We start from the raw sequence: 14,800 nt of genomic DNA, 5'->3' as shown, positions 1-14,800 counted from the left end.
CAATAAGACTGTATCTTGTTAGCCCTGTCCAGGCTTTTTGCAAGCTAAAATAGCATCTGCCTTCAAATCTGAAATCTTTCTTCTAGTGCAATGTACCCAAAAGTTCTGGTAGTGTTGGTCTTGTCCATGAACATAGAACAGGGATGGAGTACTCAAGGGGGTACCAAACAGTGTATCTTTCACTCTAAAGGACAATAAACAAAGGCATTTCCCAACCGTAGAAATATCTCGAAGATATATCTCGAATATGCCAAAGACTTGAAAATCCTCCTTGAAAGTGTATGAATTGTTAATATTTAGTTTAGCTGAAAGATGCTAATCCTTGAGAAGCAAAATACCTAGCTCTGTTAAGACTTTGGAATCACATGCTATTTTCTTGTGAAATCCAACTCATCTGAAAACATATATGAAAAGCAGAACATATTTACTTCATACCAATATCTTCCAATATCTGATCTATTTCCATTATTTAATTTAATTTAATTTAATTTAATTTAAGTGTCAGAGAGGTGTTTAAAATGAAAATAACAGTAAAATTTTCTAGCCACTGACCATGGCAGCAACAAGACAAATGTTATTTGTCCCAGTATTTCTCTCAAACACTCAACATACACAGAACATGGAAATTCTCTTTTTTTCCTGTCAATGAAATCAAATTCTTTCTAAGTCAGAAAAGTTTCCAGCATTATTGAAGCACTTACATGGGAGGAGCAGATTTCCAGAATGACAATATGATGAGTACTCATATTGTTGGGCTTTATTTTTGCCTTTCTCTCCTTCCTGAAACTACAGCTTGAATACACAGCAAGGCTGGATTTTCTGTGGCGTGTTCAAGCAAAAGAAGAAATCAATGAAATGAAGGAGTTAAGGGAACACAATGAAAATATGCTACGGAATATCTTACCCAGTCATGTTGCACGTCACTTCTTGGAGAAGGATCGGGATAATGAAGTATGTATCAATTTCATTCCTGATAATTTTATCTAATTAGTGGAACTAAAGCAGATACATTAGAGATTTATTTGTACACAATTCTTAGTAGGACTCAATACACAAATACTGCCCATTTTTGGTATCTGATCCATATTAAAAAAAAATAATAATAATTAATTCTTAAGGTCAAGGGAAATTATTATTCCCTGTGTTCTGCACTTCTAGTACTCATCTGGAGTGCTGTTTCCAGTTTTAGGTTTCCCAGAATGAGGCACACATATCTACTAAAGCAATCCAGCTTAAGGCCTCTATAATTAGGGCACCATAGCATACGAGGAGCGGCTGAGAGATTTGGGTTTAAAGGATGAAGGAGGATCTTATTGTTTCTTTCAACTGCTTTCAATATTGCTATAGAGAAGACAGAAACAGTATATTCTCAGATGAAGAAAAAGAGGCACTGGACACAGGTTGCTGCAAGAAAAATCCCTTTCAGCTGCAGGAAAAATTTTCCACCCAGGAAGTGGTCTAATTCTGCACCAGGGGATCACAGAGGATGTGAAATCTCCACCTTTGAAGTTATTCAAAGTCCATGAGAAGCTTGTCCCAAATGTACTTGCTTCTAATGGTATTCTTTATAAAGCCCTCCCAGCATACGAGTCTGGGAAAATAAAATATTCCTCAAAAAAAGATGTAAAAATCTAACAAAATAACTTTGCAGCTTTAAGATTGTCTAGTGTTGCACAGGTAATATTGCAGCTCTTTCAGCTAGTATGCAAGTGACCTGTCCAACAGGCATCAACAGACTCCAGCCTCCCTGCATCTCCAGACCCAAGAGAGTATTTTTGCCATTTCATACCATGTCTCTTTTGTGCAGTTAATAGAGCATCCATTTTGGAAACATAGCTGTGGCTGTTTTCCTAAAGAATATTTGCAGTACACACAAAAAAGCTTTGTAAGTTCAAGATATGACTGAAGTCAGTCAGATGGAGGAAAACTCAGTAAAATATTCTGCTGATGATGGAGTCTGTGAATATTCTTAATGCTGTATTTGGAGAGGGGATGCTGATGCGATATAAGAAAAACCAGCATTTGTTTGGGGAAGCTGCAGTAAGGCACTTAGTCCTTATCTGAAACAAGGCAAATGTATATTATAACATATGTGAATAAAAGCTGTTCTATGATAAAATTTTAGAATTGCATTTTATAATGAAGACATGACAAATACTTCAAGATTCAAGTTGCCAACAGTGACATATCAATTAAGTATGCAGTGAAACAGATTCAAGGCTCCCTTTTTCTGCTTCTACAGTTTGAAAATGATAATGTAAGCAGCCAAATTAGACTACTCATCACTGTGTATCTGAAGATGTGATTTCAAATAGCACCAAAGGGAAGATGACATAGTTAGGAGCTACAAGGAAAGGCACTTTAGAAATCAGCCTTTTGAGGAATTTTGCAGCCTGTGGATATTAAATTCCCATAAAACACTGCTTTGCACAAGAGAAAATGTATGTGTGAAAACAACCAGGTTAGAACACTTTGATTCAAGTGGAGCCAATACCATTAGCAAACATGAGGGTGTTGCGTCATGTCTGCAGTATGCATTTTCGGGGAATATGTCTGCTTTTATACATCTTTTCATGTAAGCTCATATGCATGATAATATTCAAAAGCAAACATGCCCCGTGCATCATGCTGATGTTTCAAGTATTTGCTACCAAATTCAGAGTCATCATTTTTGGTTTTTGTAAGGTGACTTCCCACTGATTTACTGATTTATGTGTGAGTGTACTGGCTGTAGCATCTAACAGATCTCAGTACAATCAATCCTACAGTTCAATTCTGACTATTAAGTTAATTTCTGCTCTCAAATATATGTTCCCAAATGTGTACTGTAAGCACTTTCTCATGGATAGATTATTTCAGTATTGATGTTTCTTACCAAAAATAGAAAAACTGGGAAGCTGAAGACTCAGTCTGTTTTCTGTCTTCAAAATCTGAGCATAGTGTAAGTCTCTCAGCAAGTATTCTTCAAGTGCATATGTCTTTTTTTCTTTCTTGTAAGCCTCAGCAAACTAGTCTGTGTATTAATTTCTACTAAAGGAAAAAGATTAGTCAGGTTACCATGCTCTTCAGTGGAGGAAAGAATAAGGGCAGGAGGGGAACCAATCATTTTTTCAGAATTAAAATCTGGCAGTGAAAAGGGGATCTACAAGCCAGTGTCCGTCATGTCTGTTCCTGGGAAGGTCACGGAGCAGATCCTCCTGAAGGAGACATTAAGACATGTGGAAGATGTGGAGGAGACCTGAGACAACCAGCATAACTTTACCAACAGCAGATCATGTTGGACTAATCTGGTTGCCTTCTATGATGGAATGACGACAACAGTGGACAAAGGAAAGGCAACTGATGCCATCTAAAAGGAATTGTGCAAGGTCTTTGACATGGTCCTGCACCGCATCCTTATCTGTAAATTGGAAAGATATGAATTTGAGGGCTGGGCTATTAAGCAGATAAAAATTTGGTTAAATGGTCATAGCCATAGAGATGTTGTCAAGGGCTCTATGTTCAGGTGGACGCTGGTTGTGAGTGGTGTCCCCTAGGGATCTCTTTTGGGACCAGTACTCTTCATCATCTTTTTCAGTGACATAGACAGTGCGATCAAATGTACACACAGCAAGTTCGCTGACGACTCCAAAATGAGTGGTTCAGTTAACACAGTGGAAGGGAAGGACACCATTCAGAGGGACCTGGACATGCTCAAAAAGTGGGCACATAAGAATCTGTTGAGGTTTAATGAGGCCAACTGCAAGGTGTAGCACTTGGGTCGAGGTAATCCCAGATTTCAGTTCAGACTGGGAGAAGAACTCACTGAGACCAGCTCTCCAGAGAAGGACTTGGGGGTCCTGTTGGACAAAAAGCTGGCCATGAGCCAGCAGTGTGCACTTGCAGCCCAGAAGGCCAATGGTATCCTGGGCTGCATCAAAAGACAAGTAGTCAGCAGGGAGAGAGAGGTGACTGTTTTGAACTACTCTGCAGTTGTGAGGCCCCATCTAGGGTATTGTGTCCCAGTACAGGAAGGATGTGAAGCTGTTGAAACAGGCCCAGAGAGGGGCCATGAAGATGTTCAAAGAGCTAGAGGATCTCTCCTATGAAGAAATGTTGAAGGAGTTGAACATACTTATCTGATGGGGAGATTTAGGTTAGATGGTAGGAAGAAATTTTTTACTCAGATTGTGGTGAGGTGCTGGAACAAGTTACCCAGAGAGCTGCGGATGTCCCACCTCTGGAACCATTAAAGGCCAGTTTGGATGGGGCCCTGAGAAGCCTGACCTGATGGCTGGCAACCATGTCAGGAGAATTGAAACTGGATGATCTTTAAGGTCTCCTTCCAAACTAAGCCACTCTATGATTCTATGATTTTTTGCTGGTGTAGCACCGGACTCAAGAGGAGAATTTAGAGTAAAGAGCAAAACCTGCATAAAATCCAATATAAAAATATGAGAGCCGTCAGCCTCCTCCTGTTGAACCTTCCTAATCACACAGCATCTTAGTGCTAAATTCCGATATTAAGGTATATGCATGGAAGAAGTAAGCTGTGGATGCTAAGCACAGAGAATGATTTTCTCATTCCTGTCTTTTCACTCCAACTTGGTTTTCTTCACTGTTCTTTTAGGAATTGTATTCACAGTCTTATGATGCTGTTGGTGTGATGTTTGCTTCTATTCCTGGATTTGCTGACTTCTATTCCCAGACAGAGATGAATAACCAAGGAGTAGAATGTCTACGCTTGCTGAATGAAATCATTGCAGACTTTGATGAGGTAAGACCAACAATTTATCTGATAGTGCTTGAATGGTAAGTTCTCAAACATCAAATCAGTCAACATAAATTATCAAATTTTCTATTTTCTTTCAAATAATTTTCTAGGGTTTTTAGTTTTTTGTTGTTGTTGCTGTTGTTTTGTTTTTGGTTTTTTTTTGGCTGGTTGTTACTCCAATTACTACTACAGTTGTCTACTTTGCTTTTTGATTTAGACTTGCCAAACTTTGGTCTAAATAACCTAGTGGGAGAGAGACTAAAAGCAATAGTTACTCAAATATGTGCATATATAATAAAAAACACAACCTGCTCCAGTGTATCTAGTGGTAGAACATGCCTATATCCTGCAGAAGAAAGGGTAAAGATATCTGGGAAATAGTGATCCAAGTCTAAACTGGTAAAGGTATTATTTTGAAGCCAGTAAGTGAGTCAGATAAGTACAGAATCAAACACTGAGTTAAGAACAAAAGAGATGGCATTTTTACCAATGTCACTTCTCTGGTGAGATATATAATAGAGATGTTAAGCTGCTTGCTTTGCTAAGGAATTCAGAGTTGGAGGAGAAAAATTGGAAATGACATTAAAAATAAAGATTTTATTTAAATATCCCGTCCATCATGAAGGTAAACAATGTTAATATCAGAAAGAGAGCTGAGGAATCATAGAATCATAAAATCGTAGAATGGCTTAGGATGAAAGAAACCTTAAAGATCATAGAATTATAGAATGGCTTGGGTTCAGAAGGGACCTTTAAGATCATCTAGTTCCAAACCCTCCACTATAGGCAAAGACCTCCTACCAGACCACGTTTCTCAAAGCCCAATTCAGCCTGACCTCGAATGCCTCCATAGAGGGGAAATCCACAACCTGTGTGGGCAGCCTGTTCCAGTGTCACTAAACTAAACTGAAAAAGAGAAAGCACCTGGATAGCAAGAAGTATTTGAGAAACAGTAAAAAAAAATATCTTAGGATGTTCTGTTTTATCTCTATTTATCACAAAAATGTTTTTAATTCCTTTCTGCATGTGGATAGAGTACCAAATGGGGCAATGAAGGTTGTTTTGTAGGGTTAATTTTAAGACACACTTCAAGAAAGCAGAAGGAATTAGTTTTTTCCCTAAAATGAGCTTTGATCTGGATTTCACATCCCACATGAGTTATGTAACCATGGCGTAATTTTCAAAATCAGGGAAAAAATCTACTTAGGTTGTGCTTTGGAAAAGGGAGAACACTTTCACCCTTCTTTGTTTTTTTTTTATTTTTTTGGTTCTCAACTCAAAAGACACTATCAGAGTACAGTTGATTGAGACTGAACTTTTGAGAGAAAACAAGAGCAGATGCTTAGTATTGGAATATGAATTGCGGATCAGGATTTTGTTTTGATAAAGTATGCAGAATTTTTTCTAAGCATCATTAGTGATAAGATAAGGGGGAATGGTTTTAAACTGAGACAGGGGAGGTTTAGGTTAGATATTAGGAGGACGTTCTTCTCACAGAGGGTGGTGAGGCACTGGAACAGGTTACCCAAGGTGGTTGTGGATGCCCCATCCCTGGAGGCATTCAAGGCCAGGCTGGATGTGGTTCTGGGGAGCCTGGTCTGGTGGTTGGCAATCCTGCACATAGCAGGGGGGTTGAAACTAGATGGCCATTGTGGTTCTTTTCAACCCAGACCATTCTATGATTCTATGATTCTATGATGAATGAATTTTAGATCTCTCCAGGGACTACGGTTCAATGAAAATTTGAGATTTAGTGTCTTTTTTCTCCTTTTTTTTTTTTTAAGTTGTACCTCTGTTCTACTTTAACCACCTGTCTCTCCTTGAGGATCTAGCCTAAGCTTTTTGTTTTGTGTTGATTAGTTTTGCTTTGAAGAACAGGTATATCCAAGGGCTTCAGAGAAAGTTGCTGAAGAGCAAGATAAAAGTGGAAGGTAATTGTTATTCAGTTCTGGGAAGCTACTATGTAAGGCCTCTCAGAGGTTTTGAAAAATTTATTTTACCTTAATTCTATAGTTGTCTTCATTTTATGAGTGGAAGGCAAAGGTACAAAGGAATAACTGGCTTTCCTGCGTTTTTCAGAAAACAGAGGTACGCGAATCAAGCCAGAAAATAGAAACTAATTATGAACCCAGTTTAGGGGCTGAACTACACCTTTATTCTTCCTTATTCTGGGGCTCCTCATGAGAAGAGTTCATAGAGTGCTAGCTCATGAAAACTGGATGAGGATCAAGTGTACCAAACTGTGAGACACAATGAAATTGAGGGTTTATTTTACAAATGAACAGTTACTAAAATTGCCAGTGGGGAATATAAGAATTCACAGATGCAATGCATCCTTGTGCATTTCAGTAGAAAACTAAACTCCTATTCTACAGGTAGAACTCTGGCTCCTCCGAAGCTTCTGCTCTGTTTTCCCTATAGGTATAAATACTGCATTCTCATTTCTGAGATCTTGAACAGCTGTCAGCATGCTCTGATTAATAGTTTTGTTTTTCTTTCCAGATCTCATTAAAATGATTATGGCTCAAACTTAATGCAAAGCGTATTGCTATGAATTAATTTTAGATATCTCGTCATGCACTTTCATGTAATTTTCACAGCAGAATTTCATTGCTGCTGAGGTGATTATTGAAGACAAGGTTTTCATCAAAAGCTCTAACATGATAATCATTCAGGTCCCTGACACCTGTTCTGTAACTAATAAAGGACCTAATTAGGAAATGTATTATGTCCCAGACATGTTTAGTTGAATAGATATGTTCTTAGTATGGGTAGTAAATTAAATTATGTGCTCTCCTGATGACTGCTAATCTACCTCCAGCATGGTTACACCATCAGTTTTCTTTGTCTAAGCAATCTGAAAGGTGATATGTAGGACATATCTGACATGGTCTGAGACAAACACGTGAGATTGGCAGCTCCCATGCTGCACTATCAGAAAACTTATACTATCCTGAAGAATGCAGTTGAAAGTTTTAACAGAAAGCATGCTCTAAATGACACTAGACTTCTATATTTAGATAACTGAATTAAGTTCCTAATTCCAAGTGAGATTCTGTACTATGAATCCCCATGTTTCCTTATACAGGTTACAGTCCTAGGGATATTATCTTCATCTAGTTGGAACTCAATTACAGTGAAGGTCCCTTCCAAATTAGGCCATTCTATGATTCCATGATTCTAAGATGGTTCTGAATGAAAGCAGCAGTAAAAATCTAAATTGACCTGATTTGGAAAATGTGATGGGGACAGATGGGGGCAGAAAGGGATGTGCTGGGTTCTGGACTGAAAAAAAAGATCTTTATTTATTTGTTGTATAGCATCACTACAGAATACAGTTATACAAAATTTCTTATTTATACATCAGGCCCAGAGCTACTGAAAGCAACACATCATATATCAATACAAAAAAACATGAACACTGCAAATCTACTTTTATACTTTTAAATGACACATAACAGGGCAAAACTCCCTGATTAGACATACTGTACCAAAAAATAATACTGGAATGTTTTTTTCCTGAAGATTATGATTTTTTTTTTTCTAAAATGTAATATTCTTTCTAGCCATTTTAATCTAGCATTTATGTATCTTAGCTACAGTACAGTTGGGATTTGTGCTTTAATAAGAGTTTTCTACTTCATGGACTCTTTTTCCCCCTTTATCCTTTACCCTTTACCCTGCAGTGATTTACATGGTGCTTATAACAAGGGATGCTAATACACAATGTTGTCACAAATACGGGTTTCAGCACCATGCAGGATTCTGCTTTCAGAATGCACTGATCACATTGCAGTTATGCAGGATGTCCTGAAATGTTCTCTGCTTTACTACCTCATACGTGCATGTGCCACAGGGTCTGACCCCTGTGTAGTTCAACTGTACACGAATTGAAGCATCAAGCTATTCATTTCTTTTCAGATTTCAATCACACTGTAGCATTTGAAAATATTTCCTAATCTTTCTTAGTAAATTGGTAAATTCATGAGCCTATTTAAAGTGTGCAACAAATAGCAGTGGAAAGTGTTGCAACAAATGGAGTGCTAATATTTTTCCTCAAAATCAATATTCACCATCCTGTCATACTTGGACGAAAGTAGTGGGTAAATAAACCACTATCTGAAAAAGGAAATAAGATATTTAACAGACAGAATGAAGCAGGAAAAAATAGAGATTTGGAAACAATAATGAATGAGAAGGAGATAACTTGAGATTATTTCTTCAAAATTGCCTGATAGCCAATAGGTTTTCTAATTCTTAAAAAGAATAATTTTTAAATATTTATCATACAAGCCATATTATTGTGCTCTTTGGTATTGTTTCTAGCAACCATATGGAAATGAAAACTGTTTTTATCCAAGACCATTTCTCCCCTACACACCTGCCCCTTCCAGAATCAGAGTAGTAAGAAGCAGTCTTTTTTTTTTTAAGGGAGCAGCTAAATGAACTGTCCTTGTGGGAGAGAAATACAGATGATGGGCTTTCCTGGCAGTCTGAAAAAAATGAGAAATGTGTCAAATTTTTGGACTTTCCTAAGTTGGAAGAGAGCCATTAACCATATGGCTTTGTGTCCCCTGCGCAATACTGTGCAGCTTCCCTTTAGAGACAGATGGTGGCATATCTGCACATGAACAGCAGAGCTTTCGACACCCCGACGCTCTGGCTGACTTACAGTGTGGTTAGTTCAATGGCCAGGGATATTTCATGTTATTCCCTTGGTATGTTTTTCCCTTTGAACAAAATACTGTTAGTTTTTAATTGAAAGGAAACTCAAATCCACAGAGTGGAAAAGGAATGTGTGATAGTGTATGATAAAAGTGGGGAAAGCTTCATTAACTTTTTGCCTGACCACAGCAGGAATTTTTTCATTTAAATCTCAACTATGTTGAACCTTTAGTACTAAAAGTTTTAAATTCATTGCCTGTGAACAGGTTTTAGGTGGGGATATTTTTGAGGGGGGAAAGGAGATGGTCATTCAGGACTGGCAAACCACATTGATGCCTGAATTTATTAGGTATCACACTCCCTATCTTGAAGTGTTCCAGGGTATTACCTTCACTAACACATATCTGTAAAGCCTGTGATGAGGTGATATGTGCCCACATCCCATATAAAATGCTGCCAATGGTTGAGTTCAGAACACAAAGTCAGATTAAGTTTCTCAAGGAATGAGACTCTAGCTCTAAGCCAAAATTTAATGCAAAATTCTACGTTAAACAGTGAATATCGGCTTGGAGTAGGGACCAAATTGTCATTTCCACACCACTCACTGATCTAGTCACTAGCCTAAATTTATTATTCCTCTTGCAGATTCCCAATCTGATAAGATTTTGTTATGCCTACTTAGCATAGATACCGGTGCTTAACAATATGTATTGGTCTCCTGCAATTCTTACAGAAGGTGTAAATAGTTAACAAAGCATAGACTGACTGACCAATGACTGTACCAGTGTCAAAAATAGTAGTAAGAAGAAACATGACAAGCAGGAGGACTTGATCTCCTACAAAAGTGCTCTGGAGGCATTGATATCTGTTCATTGAATGTGTATGATGGTTGAATGAACAAGTGGATTGAATTACCTCCCATACTGGCCTAATCAACAGAAATGTTTCCACAGGAGCACTAAACCACATTGAATTCCTCCCAGAGAGATCTTGGGATATTTTGAAGTGATCAAGTGTTCTTATATTCATAAACACATATACCAGAATATACACAAACTAAGACCATTTGTCTCGGTTAATTTTCCATGATTATGTCTCAGCATTCGCAGGGATCATCTTCATTTAAGTTAAGCTGGAATATGCATGTTTTATATTATCTATTCTAAAATATGCCAAATGTCTTTAAAGAGCTTGAATGCGTTCTGTTAGCAGATGATGTTACAAGGAGCCAGTACTCAGTGTTTCCCAGAACCTAGAATGAATACTGTACAATAACTAGAACTATATTGTTCTATGACTACAAATTGCAAGCACGAAGACTAATTTATATATCCATACAATCATTTTATGTTAAAAGTGACAGTAATAATAGCTTATATTTGTTTATTTTTATTATTTTTTAATATTCTTATTAGCTACTAGGTGAAGAGAGATTCCAGGATATTGAAAAAATTAAAACAATCGGTAGCACATACATGGCTGTGTCAGGATTATCACCTGAAAAACAGGTAAGAGAAGAGTCTACTCTATAACTCTAAACTTCTGATGTGATTATATTAACAATTAGTGAATTATGAAAATAATAATGAATTAAAAATCAATGTTCATAGTGCTATATTTGCTCAAAGAAAACAGACATTTGGGCTTCTGGCAGAAACAGTTGCAGTTCTTGATGAACTGAAATGCCATTTGTTCTCTGAACAAGAACCATATGGATTCTTTCTTCAAATTTAAGTTTGTTAGAGAGAAAAAAATCTCCTTTCAATCACACTGATGGGAAAATAGAGCAGCATACTTATGCAAGTGCAAGGTCACATTTAAACATCTATTGCAATGATGTAGCTGTTTGTTTTTAAGCAGGATGATAAACTGTACATCAGAACAAAGCAGACATGTCAGTTCAAATAAAGAACTTCACAAAACCAGAAGTTTGCACATTGCTCTCACTATCAGAATTGGAAACAAAACTAAGGGAAAAATCATAGAACCATAGAATGTTTCATATTGGATGGAAAATTAAAGACCATCCAGTTTCACTCCCTTTCCATAGGCTGGTTGCCACTCACCAGATCAGGCTGCCCAGGGTCCCATCCAACCTGGTCTTGAACACTTCCAGGGATGGGACTTCCACAGTTTCCATGGGCAGCCTCTGCCAGTGCCTCACCACACTCCAACAAAAGAATCCTAATCTGAACATAAAATAAGCCAGATCACAATTGCACTCAAGAGTATTCCTGAAAATGGGGTCTCCAGAGGAATAAGATGAAGTTCTAGAATACTTCCAGTGAGAAGCTGACTGTTGCCAAGATATGTCTTGCTTGGCAACCAGTGCCGGATTATGAGGAAGAGCACCACAAGAATGTGCTGCCCCAGATCAACAGGAGCATGGGAATCAGATTTGCCCACACTGATTGCAGCAATCAGGAAAGCAGCATCCAGAGCTTTATAATCTAAAAAAAAAATTGTTTGTTTGTTTATATTATAAAGCAAGTAGAGTTTAGCTAAAACATGCAGAGTAACAAGTAAGGCTGATAGATAGAAATCCATAAAACTAGGCATGCATGATATTTTTTTAGTTGGTTCCATCTTCAATTGCTTCTCTGCAGAGATGAGCAAAGAAGTGAACATCAGAAACATAAGAGGTTGCTGCTACAGACCTCCTAACCAATTCTTTTTACTCTTAATATGGATAAAAATTCAAAGAAAATTTTTACTGCACTTTCAACAGTGATTAATCAATCTTTTGTAAAACTGTAGTAGTCTAATGAAATTTGTACACATGTTTAAAATGCACTTCTTTTCATACGTGTGTATGTATATACATATATGTATATACGTGTATGTATCATTGCATCAACATCAAAGAGGTGAGGGTTGCTGAGAGAGGATGGCATATTCTGAACTGAAAGAAGCTGAGGACAACAAATGAGCACAGTATGAACAGAAAAGGTTGATGCAAGGGAGATTGTTATGATCAGACTTAAAAACCAAGGGTGGTTAAAATGGCAGAGTTGCACTGTATGATGTCAGATGGTGCTTCATATGTAATGCTTCATACTTATGGATTGGAAATTTGTTTAATAAAATAATTACTTGGCTTCAGAATAGATAAGGTGATATCATAACATTATTAGGCTAGTCCCAATCCTCTCCATATTTCATCAGTCTTAGATTTCATGTGCATTGTTAATTCCTGTGATTTTCGTTCTGATTTTTTATAGGAAATGAATTTCTTTGGTGTTTCAGAGTGAGATTGTCCATCTAAGTATGGAAGCATTGTTATATAAGTGGAAAGCATTACTTTACCATTAATAATACCAACCTCCTCTTGATCTGGCATAGTTAAACTATTCATTTTGGATTCCAGATCTGTAAGATACTTGTTACTTGGTAGGGGTGGATGGGAGCTGTTCTACAGGGAAATGCAAAACATTTCTAACATATTGTTTTTTAATGACTGCTCAGCAATGTGAAGACAAATGGGGGCATTTGTGTGCTCTAGCTGACTTCTCCATAGCACTGAATGAAAGCATACAGGAGATCAACAAGCATTCATTTAACAACTTCGAGCTCCGTATTGGTAAGCATTATTCAAGCATGAGAATTAAAATATGTTTTAAGCTAAAATAGCAAATAGCAGCTCACTCTAAACTCTGTGTGCAGTACTTATGGCTTTGGAGAAAAACTGAGCTCTGATTCCGACCTGATCTGTCCCAGTGGCAGCACCTCTAATTTGCTGTGAATGGATGAAATATGATGGGTTATGACAATATTACCTCAATGTATGGGACGTAGCAGGAACAAAACTGATGACATCTTACGTTGTCTAGATCAATAGACGAAACCAGAAAGCACTCAGAAAAACAAGACAGGCTTAGCATAAAAGAAAACAGAAGTATATTCATCAATCACAGCATAGAGGGTTTTGGCATCACTCTATCTGTGCTATTTCAGAGTGTATCCTAATAGTTTAGAAAGATGGATAACTTTCAGGGAATACCCATCTGTGCCCAGTAAACGTGGATCACTTGCAAAGAATTTATCGTGCATGAATGCAGAAATATTTGAAGATCATACAATAACCAATCTATAAAAAAAAAATAAAAAATAAAAAAAATAAAAACTTTGCATGACCTTTCTTCAAAGTTGTTTTTCACTACCACTAAATTTATTTTTTAAATTCTATCATATATAAAAAATTATTCTCTTCTCTTTGATTGTTTGCCTTGAATTTATGCAAGTTTCATAAAATATAGTATTACAGTAACTTCATAGAAATACATGAATATTTTCATTTCATAGAACATAAGAATATCATTTCTTCACTGCATAGCACTGTTAGGGCTGCCTTCAAGAAGTGCAGATTTTTCCTACTGCTTAAGAAATAGTTTGCAGAAACTTTGGCAATACTGTGCAGAATACAGACGATATATAAGTACTGCAATTCCACTTGGGCAACCTGTAAAATAGCTTTGAGGAGATAGCTTTTCATGTTTTTATCTTTCCCGGACTTCTTTCTTTCTTTTTATGTGTACTTTTTCCTTAAGCTTAATGATAAGTGTATCTGACGTAGTTTTCAGCTGATTCTCAAGTGTAAATATGGTTTTCAGTTATTCTTGCTTACCTGGCTGCTGCTTCTCTATTTTATTTACTTATTTGTTTTTAATAGGGATTAGTCATGGCTCTGTTGTAGCAGGAGTTATCGGTGCCAAGAAACCACAGTATGATATCTGGGGCAAAACAGTTAATTTAGCAAGTCGAATGGACAGCACAGGAGTTAGTGACAGAATACAAGTGCCTGAAGAAACATATCTGATCCTGAAGGACCGAGGATTTGCCTTCGACTACCGAGGAGAGATTTATGTCAAAGGCATCAGTGAACAGGAAGGAAAAATCAAAACATATTTTCTTCTAGGAAGAGTTCAACCAAATCCTTTAATCTTACAACCAAGAAAACTGACCGGACAGTATTCGTTAGCAGCTGTTGTACTAGGACTTGTACAGTCTCTTAACAGGCAAAAACAGAAGCAAATCCTAAATGAGAACAATAACTCTGGAATCATAAAGGGACATTATAACCGCAGGACTTTGCTCACTCCCGGTGGATCTGAGGCAGCAGCTCAGGCTGAGGGTGCGGACAAAACTGAATTGCCATAATCAACATTTTGTTTGTGTTCTTTTTTTTGTATTTCTTTTATATATAAAAATAAATATACAAATAAAAAGGGTTTAATTTTTTTTAGAATACGTGTGATTATTTTCTGGTGTTACGTTTCTATGCGATTCCAGTTTCTCTATTTTAATGAATGGTGTCAGCAACTCTCTCCACACCTGACTGTCCAACCATAGGGGCAATAAGCATTCTGCTGTGCCAGTTACTCA

General features: G+C 37.2%; 1 protein-coding gene across 1 annotated transcript in view; it reads left to right on the top strand.

Annotated features, from left to right (window-relative positions):
- Positions 1-14,586, top strand: part of ADCY8 (adenylate cyclase 8) — a 121,202-nt gene extending 106,616 nt beyond the window's left edge. Inside the window, exons 14-18 of the mRNA XM_042869338.1 lie at positions 793-951; positions 4,610-4,756; positions 10,834-10,926; positions 12,884-12,998; positions 14,088-14,586. Of these exons, the coding sequence (XP_042725272.1) occupies positions 793-951; positions 4,610-4,756; positions 10,834-10,926; positions 12,884-12,998; positions 14,088-14,575 (1,002 nt within the window). The 3' untranslated portion in view covers positions 14,576-14,586. The remainder of the gene's footprint in view (positions 1-792; positions 952-4,609; positions 4,757-10,833; positions 10,927-12,883; positions 12,999-14,087) is intronic.
- Positions 14,587-14,800: the final 214 nt, after the last annotated feature.

This window comes from Lagopus leucura, unplaced genomic scaffold (assembly GCF_019238085.1).
Source record: "Lagopus leucura isolate 7727_CA_CO unplaced genomic scaffold, USGS_WTPT01 Super-Scaffold_100002, whole genome shotgun sequence".
In the NCBI taxonomy this organism is placed as follows: domain Eukaryota; kingdom Metazoa; phylum Chordata; class Aves; order Galliformes; family Phasianidae; genus Lagopus; species Lagopus leucura.
Note: the sequence above shows the minus strand (reverse complement) of the source record. Positions and strands in the feature narration are given on the sequence as shown.